At 50.7% G+C, this 16,921-nt stretch overlaps 1 protein-coding gene across 7 annotated transcripts in view; it reads right to left on the minus strand.

Annotated features, from left to right (window-relative positions):
• Positions 1–3,156: 3,156 nt before the first annotated feature.
• Positions 3,157–16,921, minus strand: part of dnajc17 (DnaJ (Hsp40) homolog, subfamily C, member 17) — a 196,988-nt gene continuing 183,223 nt past the window's right edge. For all 7 annotated transcript variants that reach the window (XR_015080329.1, XM_086003726.1, XM_086003728.1 and 4 more), the window contains one exon: positions 3,157–3,338. Coding sequence is in view for 5 of the 7 variants with exons in the window: in XM_086003725.1 (XP_085859851.1) it covers positions 3,231–3,338 (108 nt within the window). In the remaining 2 variants the exon portion in view is untranslated. The remainder of the gene's footprint in view (positions 3,339–16,921) is intronic.

Below are 16,921 nucleotides of genomic sequence, written 5' to 3' on the forward strand. Positions count from 1 at the left end.
CCTAGCTGCGTTGTCCATCATTTTGCACATGTGTCACAGGCCATCTGAACTGCACTAAACCTCTGTAAACCAGCTCATTTACAAGTCTCTGATTCAAATTTCATAAATCAGGGTTCTGACAATGACGGGCCTAAATAGAAGTTGGGATTGTTCTCCTGAGAACAGTGAAGGTTAAGGGGAGATTTGATAAGATTATGAGGGGTTTTGATAAGAGTAAATAAGGAGAAACCGTTTCCAGAGGTCCCAAAGTCTATGTCAAGTTCACTGATCTCAGCTGGTGCAGCGACTGTGACACTAAAGTTGGCTTCAGTGCCCATGGAGGAGAGGGGAACTTCATCCAGGGTTTCTGTTCCCACTCACTACTCTGAACTCTGCTGGAAAGAACACGTGTATGGACTTTGGGTGAGAACAGGAAGGAGCCACATTGTGATGCCTTCGATAGTCAAACAGCCGACTGCACTGTGTGTGAAATATTAAAAAGTCACGTACAAACTTCATACTCGGCAGATTGTCCTGAACTACTACTGTGCTTCCTCAAGGTGGCTGCCCCAGCGTTATGAGCTCGTGTTCTGTAACCCATGTCCACTCTCGAGCGCTTATAAATGATCTCTACCAAGAGTGAAGCTTGTGAGCAATTGGACACACTGTCTTCTGGACAGCAACACATGTTCCTGACTGCATGTGCAACAAGGGCTGCAGCATTCTTAAGGAATAACGGGTAAAATTGCCATGGGGGAAAAAGGCTTTCTTCAGCTCAGAGCTACAAGCTGCTGGTGACTGCGTTCAGTTCTGGGCACCACACCTCAGTATACATATTAGCCTTGGAGGGGGTGCAGCGCAGATTCACCAGAATGGTAGAATGGTGTCATATTTGACCCTGAAATGAGCTTCTGACCACATATCCGCACCATCACTAAGACCACCTATTTCCACCTCCATAACATTGCCTGTGCCCGCCCCTGCCTCAGCTCATCTGCTGCTGAAACTCTCATCCATGCCTTTGTTACCTCTACACTTGACTATTCCAACGCACTCCTGGCCGGCCTCCCACGTTCTACCCTCCGTAAACTTGAGGTCATTCAAAACTCTGCTGCCCGTGTCCTAACTCGTACCAAGTCCCGTTCACCCATCACCTCTGTGCTCACTGACCTACATTGGCTCCCGGTCCAGCATCACCTTGATTTTAAAATTCACAGTCACGTGTTCAAATCCCTCCATGGCTTCGCCCCTCCCTTTCTCTGTAACCTCCTCCAGCCCTACAACCCTCCGAGATATCTGCGCTCCTCTAATTCTGGCCTCTTGAACATCCCTGATTATAATCGCTCAACCATTGGTGACCGTGCCTTCAGTTGCCAAGGAGTTAAGCTCTGGAATTCCCTCGCTAAAACTTACCACCTCTCTACCTCTCTTTCCTCCTTTAAGACTCTACCTCTTTGACAAAGCTTCTGGTCATCTGCCCTAATATCTCCTTGTGTGGCTTGGTGTCAAATTTTGTTTCATAATGCCCCTGTCAAGCGCCTTGGGACGTTTTACTACATTAGAGGCGCTATATAAATACAAATAGTTGTTGTTGACACCGGGGCTAATAGGGTTAAATTAGGAGGACAGGTTGCATAGATTAGGCTTGTTTGAGAAGAGATTAAGGGGCGATCTAATTGAGGTGTTTGATGAGGTAGATAGAAACTATTTCCTCTGGTGAGGGGAGTCCAGAACAAGGGGCATAACCTTATAATTAGAGCCAGGCCATTCAGGGGTGATGTCAGGAAGCACGTCTTCACACAAAGGGTAGTGGAAATCTGGAACTTCCCCCCCAAAAAGCTGTTGAGGCTGGGGGTCAATTGAAAATTTCAAAATTGAGATTGATAAGATTTTTGTTAAGCAAGGGTATTAAGGGTTATGGAACCAAGGCGGGTAGATGGAGTTAAAATACAGATCAGCCATGATCTAACTGATGGCTGAACAGGCGCAAGGGGCTGAATGGCCTCCTCCTGTTTCTAACCTCCTATGACTGAGTAGTGTGTTAAACATCACTGAGATCTGTACACATGATAGCACTAAGCTCATTTCTTGGCTCAGATGACACAAATACAATTGCTAACTTTCACTGGCATGATGCTGTTCTGTAGATATTCTGAAACATCTAGTGGGTTTCTATAATTGCGGGAGCATTAGTTTGGTGACGGTGAATGTCATGGCAGAATGTGACTGAAGGATTAATAATGGAAATGTCCTCACTGAAAATTTATAGTGATAATAATCTACAGTTGATACCTGGAACACTCAACACACAGTTAATAACATTCAGTTTACACAACTGTCAATACACGCACAATCAGTGCTGCCATTGGATGTATTCAGCATATTGGTACCAAGAAAAATTGTACTTAAGCCAATACGAAAACTTGTACTTAAGCCAATACCTTTAGAGGTGCGCTACTCTTAATTCGTCACCTCAAATTGCTTCCGCCACTATGTACAGCAGTGGCAGACCTGTAATCAAGTTTGGAAGGACAGAAATTATAATTCTGCTGCTGGATATTTCTCATGGTCCAAGGGGACACGGTGTGAAAACCGTTACACTTTATTAAATTCCATTGCCAACACTGATCCTGGGTCAGTGAGTAGTAGTAGTGTGTTAGGTGGTCACTTCTGATGAAGGGTCACTGCCAAATGTTAACTTGTCTTTTGTCTCAGATGCTGATCACAGCCTGCTGTGCATTTCTAGTTTTAATTTCAGATTTTTAACATTCAGGAGCTTTGTATTCTTTTTGTTACAGCAGTATGGTTTTAGTTCTGAGGATTGTTTTGCTAATGATGAAAATTCAGGAAGAACCTCAATAATTCATGGCTCCGTAGGTGAGAAAAAATGGTCTTGACCAGCCTTTTGGTACCTGGTTTAACTCTTAGGAAGTTCCGGACTGAATGTCCGATCTAAAGCCGGATGGGTAGCAACCCGGGAGCTTGGAAGTTCAAGAGATAAGAGGCCAATGACTCGCTGGCTGAATGCACTTCTTCCCTGTGGGAGCCTTGGTACGGTACTCAGCATTTCTGCAGACAAGGAATCACCGGTCTACACATTTCCTTGCAGCACTAACCTAGCTGGCCCACAAGGTTATCTTCCAGGCACAGATACACGCAAAGAACAAAGACCGTAGGTTAATAAAAAAAGAGCAGTTTATTCCAGTTCAGAGGAAACCAAACGAAGTCAGAAGCATTCTCCTACGGCAAGTTTAAGAATCATCCTCTTGAAGCTGTTCGATGAGCCGCTGTCTTTCTGCTGCCTGCCGCATCCGCATCATCACTAGGCTTTCATAATCCCGCTCTGTGCGTACTGTATTCTGGAGAAAAAAAAATGCATGGTCAGTACTGAGCGCATGAAACATTAACAGGTTGCAAATTGAAGTCTGCTATAGATACCTTCTCGGGTTCAGTGGCGTCAGTCGCTCCCGAAAGTGGTGCTTTTATGGGAGTTGACACACACTGTCCGATATCTACTGTACAATATTGTAACCCATAGATGCAATAATAGTACCTTCTTGTTATCTGAACCAGATATTCATTTAGAAACATAGAAAAATAGGAGCAGGAGTAGGCCATTCGGCCCTTTGAGCCTGCTCCACCATTCAATATGATCATGGCTGATCCTCTATCTCAATACCATATTCCCGCTCTCTCCCCATACCCCTTGATGCCTTTTGTGTCTAGAAATCTGTGGTAGAGGATTCCACAGATTCACCACCCTGAGTAAAGAAATTTCTCCTCATCTCAGTCCTAAATGTCCCACCCCATATCCTGAGACTGTGACCCCTTGTTCTAGACCCCCAGCCAGGGGAAACATCCTCCCTGCATCCAGTCTGTCTAGCCCTGTCAGAATTTTATACGTTTCAATGAGATCCCCTCTCATTCTTCTAAACTCTAGTGAATACAGGCCTAGTCGACCAAATCTCTCCTCATACGACAGTCCTGCCATCCCAGGAATCAGTCTGGTGAACCTTCGCTGCACTCCCTCTATGGCAAGTATATCCTTTCTTAGGTAAGGAGACCAAAACTGCACGCAGTACCCCAGGTGTAGTCTCACCAAGGCCCTGTATAACTGTAGTAAGACATCCTTGCTCCTGTACTCAAATCCTCTTGCAATGAAGGCAAACATACCATTTGCCTTCCTAACTGCTTGCTGCACATGCATGTTTGCTTTCAGTGACTGGTGTACAAGAACACCCAGGTCCCTCTGTACATCAACATTTCCCAATCTATCACCATTTAAATAATACTCAACCTTTCTGGTTTTCCTACCGAAGTGGATAACTTAACATTTATCCATGTTATACTGCATCTGCCATGTATTTGCCCACTCACTCAACTTGTCTAAATCGCCTTGAAACCTCTTTGCATCCTCCTCACAACTCACAATCCCACCTAGTTTTGTGCTGTCAGCAAACTTGGAAATATTACATTAGGTTCCCTCATCCAAATCATTGTGAATAGCTGGGGCCGAAGCACTGATCCCTGCGGTACTCCACTAGTCACCGCCTGCCACCCCGAAAAAGACCCATTTATTCCTACTCTCTGTTTCCTGTCTGTTAACCAATTTTCAATCCATGCCAGTATATAATCCCCAATCCCATGTGCTTTAATTTTGCACACTAACCTCTTATGTGGGACTTTATCAAAGGCCTTCTGAAAATCCAAATACACCACATCCGCTGGTTCTCCCTTATCTATTCTACCAGTTACATCCTCAAAACATTTCTGCACATGTATGGCTTCAATCTCTCCAAAGCAGACCGAGCAAACACTTGAGGCTTGATACGAATCACTCTGCTACTTGATTTCACACACAGAGCAACAGTTACGATCAGATTCATTTAGTTTAATTGAAACAACTTGTCCTTGTGTTATACTACAAAAATAGTGAACAGGCTACACTTCCCCACATCAGTGGGTCATCTTTCTTGACAAACTAATTTCTAAGTCGCCCAGTATTGTGTCATTCTCTCAGCTTTATTCTGGGCCTCAATGCTTTGAAAGAAAGAACTTTCATTTATATAGCGCCTTTCACGACCTCAGAATGTCCAAAAGTGCTTTACAGCCAATGAAGAACTTTTTTGTTGTAATGTAAGGAAATACATCAGCCAATTTGCACACAGCAAGTTCCCACATCTAACAGTCAGATAATGACCAGATAATCTATTTTAGTAACGTTGGTTGAAGGATAAATATTAGTCAGGACACCAAGAAAACTCCCCCGCTTTTCTTCGAAAGGTGTCATGGGATCTTTTACGTCCACCTGAGAAGGCAGACGGCCTCGGTACAACGTCTCATGTGAAAGTCAGCACAACGTCTCGTGAAAGACGGCACCTCCGACAGTGCGACACTCCTTCAGTACTGCACTGAAGTATCAGTCTTGATTATATTCTCAAGTCTCTGGTGGGGCTTGAGCCCATAACCTCAGGGGTGAAAGTGCGACCACTAAAACACAACTGACACTCAAATGCGTACTTTGCAGCTTCTTGTTTCAATAAATCTAACTGTCTACACAGCAACCTGTTTCAAAAGCCTACCTGCCTGTGTCCCTGTCTTTTCTTGTATCTCTCACTGTTCACAACAAAAAAAAGGAATCAAAATTTTGATACAATGGGTATGGGGTGTTACCAAGACTAGTTAACACATTGCTTATTTATAGTCCATGAGGAAACAGCATCAAAGCTCAGTACCATCTTAACTGGCAACCCTCACTCACACCTTAGTTTAAATTGCATACACAGATTATACTTTAAAACACATAATTAAATGTAACTCTATCAGTACTGAGCTCTCTACCTGAAACACTAACCTGTCAGTACTGAGCTCTCCCTCTGAAACACTAACCTGTCAGTACTGAGCTCTCTCTCTCTGAAACACTAACCTGTCGGTACTGAGCTCTCTACCTGAAACACTAACCTGTCAGTACTGAGCTCTCTACCTGAAACACTAACCTGTCAGTACTGAGCTCTCTCTCTGAAACACTAACGTGTCAGTACTGATCTCTCTCTCTGAAACACTAACCTGTCAGTACTGAGCTCTCTCCCTGAAACACTAACCTGTCAGTACTGAGCTCTCTCTCTGAAACACTAACCTGTCAGTACTGAGCTCTCTCTCTGAAACACTAACCTGTCAGTACTGAGCTCTCTCTCTGAAACACTAACCTGTCAGTACTGAGCTCTCTCTCTCTGAAACACTAACCTGTCGGTACTGAGCTCTCTACCTGAAACACTAACCTGTCAGTGCTGAGCTCTCTACCTGAAACACTAACCTGTCAGTACTGAGCTCTGTCTCTGAAACACTAACCTGTCAGTACTGAGCTCTCTCTCTGAAACACTAACCTGTCAGTACTGAGCTCTCTCTCTGAAACACTAACCTGTCAGTACTGAGCTCTGTCTCTGAAACACTAACCTGTCAGTACTGAGCTCTCTCTCTCTGAAACACTAACCTGTCAGTACTGAGCTCTCTCTCTGAAACACTAACCTGTCAGTACTGAGCTCTCTCTCTGAAACACTAACCTGTTAGTACTGAGCTCTCTCTGAAACACTAACCTGTCAGTACTGAGCTCTCTCTCTCTGAAACACTAACCTGTCAGTACTGAGCTCTCTCTCTCTGAAACACTAACCTGTCAGTACTGAGCTCTCTCTCTCTGAAACACTAACCTGTCAGTACTGAGCTCTCTCTCTGAAACACTAACCTGTCAGTACTGAGCTCTCTCTCTGAAACACTAACCTGTCAGTACTGAGCTCTCTCTGAAACACTAACCTGTCAGTACTGAGCTCTCTCTCTGAAACACTAACCTGTCAGTACTGAGCTCTCTCTCTCTGAAACACTAACCTGTCAGTACTGAGCTCTCTACCTGAAACACTAACCTGTCAGTACTGAGCTCTCTCTCTGAAACACTAACCTGTCAGTACTGAGCTCTCTCTCTGAAACACTAACCTGTCAGTACTGAGCTCTCTCTGAAACACTACCCTGTCAGTACTGAGCTCTCTCTCTGAAACACTACCCTGTCAGTACTGAGCTCTCTCTCTGAAACACTAACCTGTCAGTACTGAGCTCTCTACCTGAAATGTTTGCTTACTTTTTTCTTTCAGCAGCTGTTTCAGATTGCGATTGGATATTGCTCAGGAGCAGGAACCCTGACTGATGTTTCCACCACAGCAACTTTGAGGCCTGTTGTGGCCCCGTATCCCCACAGCTGCCCGCATCCCCACAGCCGCCCCGCATCCACACAGTCGCTCCGCATCCCCACAGCCGCCCCGCATCCCCACAGTCGCCTCGCCCCGCTTCCCCACAGCCGCCCCGCATCCCCACAGTTGCCCCGCATCCCCACAGTCGCCTCGCCCCGCTTCCCCAGTCGCCCCGCATCCCCGCAGCCGCCCCGCCCCCGCTTCCCCAGTCGCCCCGCATCCCCACAGCCGCTCCGCATCCCCACAGTCGCCCCGCATCCCCACAGCCGCCCCGTCCCCACCCCCCCCAGTCGCCCCGCATCCCCAGTCGCCCCGCATCCCCACAGCCGCCCCGCATCCCCACAGCCGCCCCGCATCCCCAGTCGCCCCGCATCCGCAGTCGCCCCGCCCCCGCATCGCCACAGTCGCCCCGCTGCCGCATCCCCACAGTCGCCCCGCATCCCCAGTCGCCCGGCATCCCCACAGTCGCCCCGCCCCCCGCATCCCCAGTCGCCCGGCATCCCCACAGTCGCCCCGCCCCCGCATCCCCAGTCGCCCCGCATCCCCACAGTCGCCCCGCATCCCCACAGTCGTCCCGCATCCCCACAGTCGCCCCGCATCCCCACAGTCGCCCCGCCCCCGCATCCCCACAGGCGCCCCGCATCCCCAGTCACCCCGCATCCCCACAGGCGACCCGCATCCCCACAGTCGCCCCGCATCCCCACTGTCGCCCCCCGCATCCCCACAGTCGCCCCGCATCCCCACAGTCGCCCCGCCCCCGCATCCCCAGTCGCCCCGCCCCGCATCCCCACAGTCGCCCCGCATCCCCAGTCGCCCCGCCCCCGCATTCCCACAGCCGCCCCGCATCCCCAGTTGCCCCGTATCCCCAGCCGCCCCGCATCCCCACAGTCGCCCTGCATCCCCACAGTCGCCCCGCATCCCCACAGTCGCCCCGCATCCCCACAGTCGCCCCGCATCCCCACAGTCGCCCCGCATCCCCACAGTCGCCCCGCATCCCCACAGTCGCCCCGCCCCCCGCATCACCAGTCTCCCCGCATCCCCACAGTCGCCCCCGCATCCCCAGTCGTCCCGCATCCCCACAGCCGCCCCGCATCCCCACAGTCACCCCCGCATCCCCAGTCGCCCCGCATCCCCACAGTCGCCCCGCCCACTGTAAGAATTCACAATAATTTACAGTTTTGAAGATCAATTTTTTTGATTGAAGAATCCCTGGGCGTTGTGCTTTTAAATTTCCAGGGATAAAAATGGCTGTCACCACATGGCCGAAGACAAAGGACAATGCTTTGTTTACAAAGCAATCGAATGCTATTAGCATTTGTTTGTATATCGAGTGGATACATCTAAACTGCAGAAGAGACTTTTGTACCTTGAATGGGAAACGTTTAACAATTGAATGGGTCTAAATCACTTAGCATTCTGGACAATAGGGCTGTTGCATTCTCTTTTGTTTCAGCCCAGGGAGCTCCGGAAGACACATTAACCCAGTCTAACCACTTTGAGTTAGCCAATCACAGCTTTCTCTTGTGTATTGGACTCTTTGGGCGGGGAATTTTGCACACAGCCCTTGCAGGGCAGAACAGCAGGACCTGACCAGGTATAAAGATAGCTGCTGAGAAGCTATCTGGCCTCTTACTTCGCTGGATCACAGGTGAGCAGAGTTTCTGACTCCTCAACAAGGCAACCTAGCAGGAGTTAAGGGGTAGCGATTCGAAACCGCTGTTTTAAAATTGGTTTTATTGGAATTGGTCTGAGTGCAGGCAAAGGCTGAAAGACCAGGAAAATTACTTTAAACCAGTTTAAAGAAGCCCCCAACCCTTACACCCCCCCACAGTCGCCCTGCCCCCCCACAGTCACCCCGCATCCCCACTGTCGCCCCGCATCCCCACAGGCGCCCCGCATCCCCACAGTCGCCCCGTATCCCCACAGTCGCCCCGCATCCCCACAGTCGTCCCGCATCCCCACAGTCGCCCCGCATCCCCACAGGCCCCCGCATCCCCAGTCGCCCCGCCCCAGCATCCCCACTGTCGCCCCGCATCCCCACAGGCCCCCGCATCCCCAGTCGCCCCGCCCCAGCATCCCCACTGTCGCCCCGCATCCCCACAGGCGCCCCGCATCCCCACAGGCGCCCCGCATCCCCACAGGCGCCCGTATCCCCACAGTCGCCCCGCATCCCCACAGTCGCCCCGCATCCCCACAGGCCCCCGCATCCCCACAGTCGCCCCGCATCCCCACAGTCGCCCCGCATCCCCACAGGCGCCCCGCATCCCCACAGGCGCCCCGCATCCCCACAGGCGCCCGTATCCCCACAGTCGCCCCGCATCCCCACAGTCGCCCCGCATCCCCACAGGCGCCCCGCATCCCCACAGTCGCCCCGCATCCCCAGTCGCCCCGCATCCCCAGTCGCCCCGCATCCCCACAGTCGCCCCGCCCCACCCCCGCATCCCCACAGTCACCCCGCCCCCGCATCCCCCCAGTCGCCCCGCATCCCCACTGTCGCCCCGCATCCCCACAGGCGCCCCGCATCCCCACTGTCGCCCCGCATCCCCAGTCGCCCCGCATCCCCACAGTCGCCCCGTATCCCCACAGTCGCCCCGCATCCCCACTGTCGCCCCGCATCCCCACAGGCGCCCCGCATCCCCACTGTCGCCCCGCATCCCCAGTCGCCCCGCATCCCCAGTCGCCCCGTATCCCCACAGTCGCCCCGCATCCCCACAGTCGCCCCGCATCCCCAGTCGCCCCGTATCCCCACAGTCGCCCCGCATCCCCAGTCGCCCCGCATCCCCAGTCGCCCCGTATCCCCACAGTCGCCCCGTATCCCCACAGTCGCCCCGCATCCCCACAGTCGCCCCGCATCCCCAGTCGCCCCGCATCCCCACAGTCGCCCCGCCCCCGCATCCCCCCAGTCGCCCCGCATCCCCACTGTCGCCCCGCATCCCCACAGGCGCCCCGCATCCCCACTGTCGCCCCGCATCCCCAGTCGCCCCGCATCCCCACAGTCACCCCGCCCCCGCATCCCCCCAGTCGCCCCGCATCCCCAGTCGCCCCGCATCCCCACAGTCACCCCGCCCCCGCATCCCCCCAGTCGCCCCGCATCCCCACTGTCGCCCCGCATCCCCAGTCGCCCCGCATCCCCACAGTCACCCCGCCCCCGCATCCCCCCAGTCGCCCCGCATCCCCACTGTCGCCCCGCATCCCCACAGGCGCCCCGCATCCCCACTGTCGCCCCGCATCCCCAGTCGCCCCGCATCCCCACAGTCGCCCCGTATCCCCACAGTCGCCCCGCATCCCCACTGTCGCCCCGCATCCCCACAGGCGCCCCGCATCCCCACTGTCGCCCCGCATCCCCAGTCGCCCCGCATCCCCAGTCGCCCCGTATCCCCACAGTCGCCCCGCATCCCCACAGTCGCCCCGCATCCCCAGTCGCCCCGTATCCCCACAGTCGCCCCGCATCCCCAGTCGCCCCGCATCCCCAGTCGCCCCGTATCCCCACAGTCGCCCCGTATCCCCACAGTCGCCCCGCATCCCCACAGTCGCCCCGCATCCCCAGTCGCCCCGCATCCCCACAGTCGCCCCGCCCCACCCCCGCATCCCCACAGTCACCCCGCCCCCGCATCCCCCCAGTCGCCCCGCCCCCGCATCCCCACAGTCGCCCCGGCCCCGCATCCCCCCAGTCGCCCCGGCCCGCATCCCCACAGTCGCCCTGCTCAAGATCAACTAAATTTGCTCGGACAGGGATCAAACTGTCTAGTTTTTATGGCTCAGTTACGCTACAATGTGGATTCACCAATTACCACATCAAGGGAATCTCACAGGACACTAATTCAAATGTTTATTAAAGGCAAAGATCAGCACTTGACTGTGTAAACCGCACACTCAGAAATCTGGTTGCTTTGTTAACTGCTGCTCCACAATGATTGGGCATGGTCTGTGCTAAGTCCATGAGCTCTCTCTGGATAGGTACGCACCATTAAGTATGTGCTCCACCTTTTCACGCAGTGTATAAGACCTTGCACTTACCTCTGTTGAATTGCACCCTCGCCTCTGAGTCAGAAGGTTGTGGGTTCAAGCTCCACTCCAGAGACTTGAGCACATAAAGCTAGGCTAACACTCCAGTGCAGCAGTGCTGAGGAAGCGCTGCACTGTCGGGAGGTGTCGTCTTTCGGGTGAGATGTTAAGCCGAGGCCCCGTCTGCTCTCTCGGATGGACGTAAAAGATTCCACTATCTCGAAGAAGAGCAGAGGAGTTATCCCTGGTGTCCTGGCCAATACTTATCCCTCAATCAGCATCACTAAAACAGACTATCTGGTCATTATCACATTGCTGTTTGTGGGAGCTTGCCGTGCGCAAATTGGCTGCCACGTACTTCATTCACTGTAAAGCGCTTTGAGACACCTGGTGGTCGTGAAAGGCGCTATATAAATGCAAATCTTTCTTCTTCTTGCTTTCTAAACCGCTAATTCAGTGTAACACAAGTCTGAGGGCATTAGGCAGAAGCTGTATAGTGCTCCAGTCAGGCCGTACCTTGAGTACCTGTCATTGAGGCACAGGGAAACATCCAAGACCTGGCAGTGATTTAGACAAGGGCCACCAGGCTGAACTAGTGTCAGAGGACTGAGTTGTGAGAAGAGGTTAGAAAAACGTGGATTCCTCAGCCTGGATCGTATTTAGGAGAGTAAGTGCTGATTAGTATTTTAAATTAAACCATGACTGCGGAACAAGTGAACAAACTGGTAAAAGGCAAGTTCAGGACTGATGTCAGGAAGCACACAAAAATAACAAAAAAAACAACTTGCATTTATATAGCGCCTTTAATGTAGTAAAATGTCCCAAAGGCTTCAGAGGAGACAGAATTGTACACCGAGCCACCTAAGGAGGTATTAGGACAGGTAACCAAAAGCTTGGTCAAAGAGGTAAGTACTTTGTTTTAGGTTTATTGCAGTATTAAAAATCCAAGCCTGCTTCCAAACACCACGAAAACCCCCAAAAACGTGGAAAATGAAAAGGGTGTTGCTGAGTGATCCTTCCCCCCAGGGTGTGCACATAAAAAGAGTTTGGATGACTGCAAACACTGAGGATCATGCTCCTGCAGCTGCTGTCTCAAACTCTGAGGTGACAACCCTGACTCACAGTCTGCTATTCTAACATGTAGACTTCAAATCCTGTCTGACCACTGTGTTTTTTATGTAATGGACAATGGCTTCCCGTAACTGAGACAGACGACTGACCGAGCAGCATTGTAACTGAGAAGAACATCATGCTCTTCTACATATTACAATCAAAAGATTGGATTTGGAACAAGCACTGGAAACATCTGGAAGACATATAGTAAATCGGAGCGGCACACTCGCGTTTATTATACCCACATGGCACATCAGGCAGGACTGTGAGTAATGAGCCCCCTTTCAAATCATCTCCGATAGGCTTCAAGATAGGTGGATAATTCATCTTGTAGCAGCTCCCGAGGTGAAGAAAGATCCCAATCCTATTCGCGTGGTAATTGCATCCATTCTAGTTCCAGTAAGGAGCTAAAGGAATATTGCACCAGAGCTCGGTTGTTTCAACAGGAGCTGCACTCCTCAATAACTGGCAATAATTGCAGTGGTTGAGTCACGGTCTGTGCCTTTCCCTAAGGAGGAAGCCAATCAAGCCAAGTGTTAGCTGTGGCTCAGTGAGTAGCACCCTCGCCTGAGCCAGAAGGTCATGGGTTCAAGGCCCACTCCAATCTTGAGCACAAAATCTAGCTGGACACTCCATGCAGTACCGAGGAAGGCATCGTCTTTCAGATGAGAAGTTAAACTGAGGCACCGTCTGCCTTCTAAGGTGGGCGTAAAAGATTCCAATGGCAGTATTTTGAAGAAGAGCGGGTGAGTCCGCGCCAATAAATATCCCCCAAACATCACCCGATTATCTCACATCATCACATTACTATTTGAGGGAGTTTCTGTGCACAAATTGGCTGCTGCGTTTCCTACATTACAGCAGTGACAACACTTCACAAAGTACTTCATTGGCTGTAAAGCACTTTGGGATGTCCTGAGGTCATGAACGGCGCTATTTAAATGCAAGTCTTTGTTTCTTACAGGCTGTCAGTGACCAAACCACTCCAAATGTACAGACCGAGTGAACTAAATCACTCCCAGTGTACAGACCCAGTGAACTAAACCACTCCAAATGTACAGACCCAGTGAACTAAACCACTCCAAATGTACAGACCGAGTGAACTAAATCACTCCCAGTGTACAGACCCAGTGAACTAAATCACTCCCAGTGTACAGATACTGTGAACTAAATCACTCCTAGTGTACAGACCCAGTGAACTAAATCGCTCCCAGTGTACAGACCCAGTGAACTAAATCACTCCCAGTGTACAGACCCAGTGAACTAAATCACTCCCAGTGTACAGACCCAGTGAACTAAATCACTCCCAGTGTACAGACCCAGTGAACTAAATCACTCCCAGTGTACAGACCCAGTGAACTAAATCGCTCCCAGTGTACAGACCGAGTGAACTAAATCACTCCCAGTGTACAGACCCAGTGAACTAAATCACTCCCAGTGTACAGACCCAGTGAACTAAATCACTCCCAGTGTACAGACCCAGTGAACTAAATCACTCCCAGTGTACAGACCCAGTGAACTAAATCGCTCCCAGTGTACAGACCGAGTGAACTAAATCACTCCCAGTGTACAGTCCCAGTGAACTAAATCACTCCCAGTGTACAGACCCAGTGAACTAAATCACTCCCAGTGTACAGACCCAGTGAACTAAATCACTCCCAGTGTACAGACCCAGTGAACTAAATCACTCCCAGTGTACAGACCCAGTGAACTAAATCACTCCCAGTGTACAGACCCAGTGAACTAAATCACTCCCAGTGTACAGACCGAGTGAACTAAATCACTCCCAGTGTACAGACCCAGTGAACTAAATCACTCCCAGTGTACAGACCGAGTGAACTAAATCACTCCCAGTGTACAGACCCAGTGAACTAAATCACTCCCAGTGTACAGACCCAGTGAACTAAATCACTCCCAGTGTACAGACCCAGTGAACTAAATCACTCCCAGTGTACAGACCCAGTGAACTAAATCACTCCCAGTGTACAGACCGAGTGAACTAAATCACTCCCAGTGTACAGACCCAGTGAACTAAATCACTCCCAGTGTACAGACCGAGTGAACTAAATCACTCCCAGTGTACAGACCCAGTGAACTAAATCACTCCCAGTGTACAGACCGAGTGAACTAAATCACTCCCAGTGTACAGACCCAGTGAACTAAATCACTCCCAGTGTACAGACCCAGTGAACTAAATCACTCCCAGTGTACAGACCCAGTGAACTAAATCACTCCCAGTGTAGTCTGCCCCAATTCAATGGTCTCACTGGAACAGAACCTCACAAAATCATATCATGGGAGTTCTTTGCAAAGAGTCTGCTCCTAGGTTGGTGAGAAAAAATGTAACTACTAACAAGGGCGATGTGAGTGACATTAATAATCCAATTACTTTCCCTTGAGTTCAGGAGACACTTTCCCAACCTAATTTCCTTGTAAAACCAATGCCTCAGGTGCTCTTGCACCCCTTTAAAGTACGCAATTAAAATGACTGCCTTACCACAGTCTCTGTTCAATTAGATTTCCTCAATTATTGTTCTTGTAATGTATGTTCTCATTCTGCTTCGGTTTCTCCTGTCCAAACACCATAGTTTACTGAGCGGGTGGCCAGAGTCTGAGACTTGTGTTGGTCCAACTGAGCTCACCTGATGTCCGCACCCCCTTGGGTTGGGGAAGAGCTCGCGGGGGCTCTCCGTTACACACCTCTCCAAATGCCTCTGCTGAGACTGAGAACTCAGGATGCATCGTGCCTTTCCGTGGCGCACAGAATGGCACGCAATTCTTTGAAATTATTATCGTTTTTTTTTTAATGTAATTTTTAATATGGGCTTGAGATCTCGGATGCACGTGATCTACAAACTATACAGACCGGGCCTGAAGCTACTTCCTGTCTGCCTGTTTGGAAGATCCAACGTTGCTTTCTGCTTTTCAGCTAAAGGAACTAATAATAACCAGAGCTGAAACAGCTCAGTCACTGGTCTGCTCAGTCCCGCTTGGGCCAAGGACTCAACAGGTGTCCCCTGATGGCCATGCCCCAACTGGTGTCACACTGTGCTCCCCCACATAACAGAACATCCAATATTGAATCCCCAGTATGTGCTGAGTTAATATATTGCCAGTGCTACAATTGGTCACAGTACATTGAGCGTGGTAGATCAACCAGCTCATTTGCTCTAAGCACTCTCTAGTGCCTCCTGCTGGATGGTGCATTGGTGAGGGTGAGGGGAGGAATGGGTTTGGTTGTAATGCCCTTCATGGTTGAATAGTCTGACAATACGCATGGCTTAGGCTTACAGATGAAGAATAGCCAGATAATAAAGTATTGGCTAATAGCATCCAAGGAACCATATACCAGATGTGGTCAATGTTTTAAGGAGGAGAGCAACTGTTTAAAAAAAAAAGCTGGTTCAGCTCAGACCTGAACTTGTTACGGCTCCAGCCGCCACCAGCAACTTTGCATCTGATGAAACAAACTGAGTTCCTTGGGGTCTCTTCTCACATAGAGCAGTAATTGTGAGTTACCAGGAGTTCCTGGCTCACACGCAGGCAATGAAACAACTTACTCTAAAAACACACAATCTGCCCTGCTGGAATGCTTGAACTCTGCTCAACTTGGAGCAAGACTTCAGCACATCATCTCAGACTAACACAACAATCTGTGGGAACGCCTCACTGAAATAAAACAGGGACTACTTCACAGCGAGCTCTCCTTGACCTATGTCGGGCCCCACGACACAACTATCTCAGCTCCCGCCCTGCATGGTATTGGCAGCATTCTCATATTTATAATCACTCACACCAAAAAAAATTATCTTTGGGGGAAAAATAATTTGGAGATTGAGTATAAATCACATTAGAATCATTTGTAGTGAGGGATGACATGGGTCAGGTGGCCTGGACAATCCTGGTTAGTCAGTCTATCAACGATATGTCGTAACTCCAGAAACCATCGAGGCAAATGTAAAATAAACAGCAGTGCAAGAGCAGCAATGATTTCCCATTTTGTCTGTAGTCAGGAGGTTGTTCAGGACTAAGCACAAATTCTTATGTGTAATATAACATCATAGTGTTTGAGACATTCAGGGTTTAGACGGTGACAGAGAGGAAAAGAGACATGAGTTAAAAGACAGAGAAAGGAAGGAGAGTGCGGGGAGGCAGGGAGAGAGTGGGGAGACGGGGAGAGAGTGGGGAGAAGGGGAGAGAGTGGGGAGACGGGGAGAGAGCGGGGAGACGGGGAGAGGGCGGGGAGAAGGGGAGAGGGCGGGGAGACGGGGAGAGGGCGGGGAGACGGGGAGAGAGCGGGGAGACAGGGAGGGAGAGAAAGAGAGAAAGAGAGGAGAGAGAGAACAAGAGAGGAGAGAGCGAGAACGAGAGGTGAGAGAGAGAGAAAGAGAGGTGAGAGAGAAAGAGGGGAGAGAGAGAGAAAGGGAGGAGAGAGAGAGGAGAGAAAGGGGGAGAGAGAGGGGGGAGAGAGGAGAATGGCAGGAGAGAGAAAAAGGGGAGAGAGAAAGAGGGGAGAGAGAGAGAAGGAGGAAAGAGACAGAGAGAAAGGGAGGAGCGAGAGAGAATGGGGAGAGGGAGAGAGAGAAAGG

Source organism: Somniosus microcephalus, chromosome 12 (genome assembly GCF_052327205.1).
Source record: "Somniosus microcephalus isolate GS21.2 chromosome 12, FLI_Smic_1.0, whole genome shotgun sequence".
Lineage (NCBI taxonomy): Eukaryota > Metazoa > Chordata > Chondrichthyes > Squaliformes > Somniosidae > Somniosus > Somniosus microcephalus.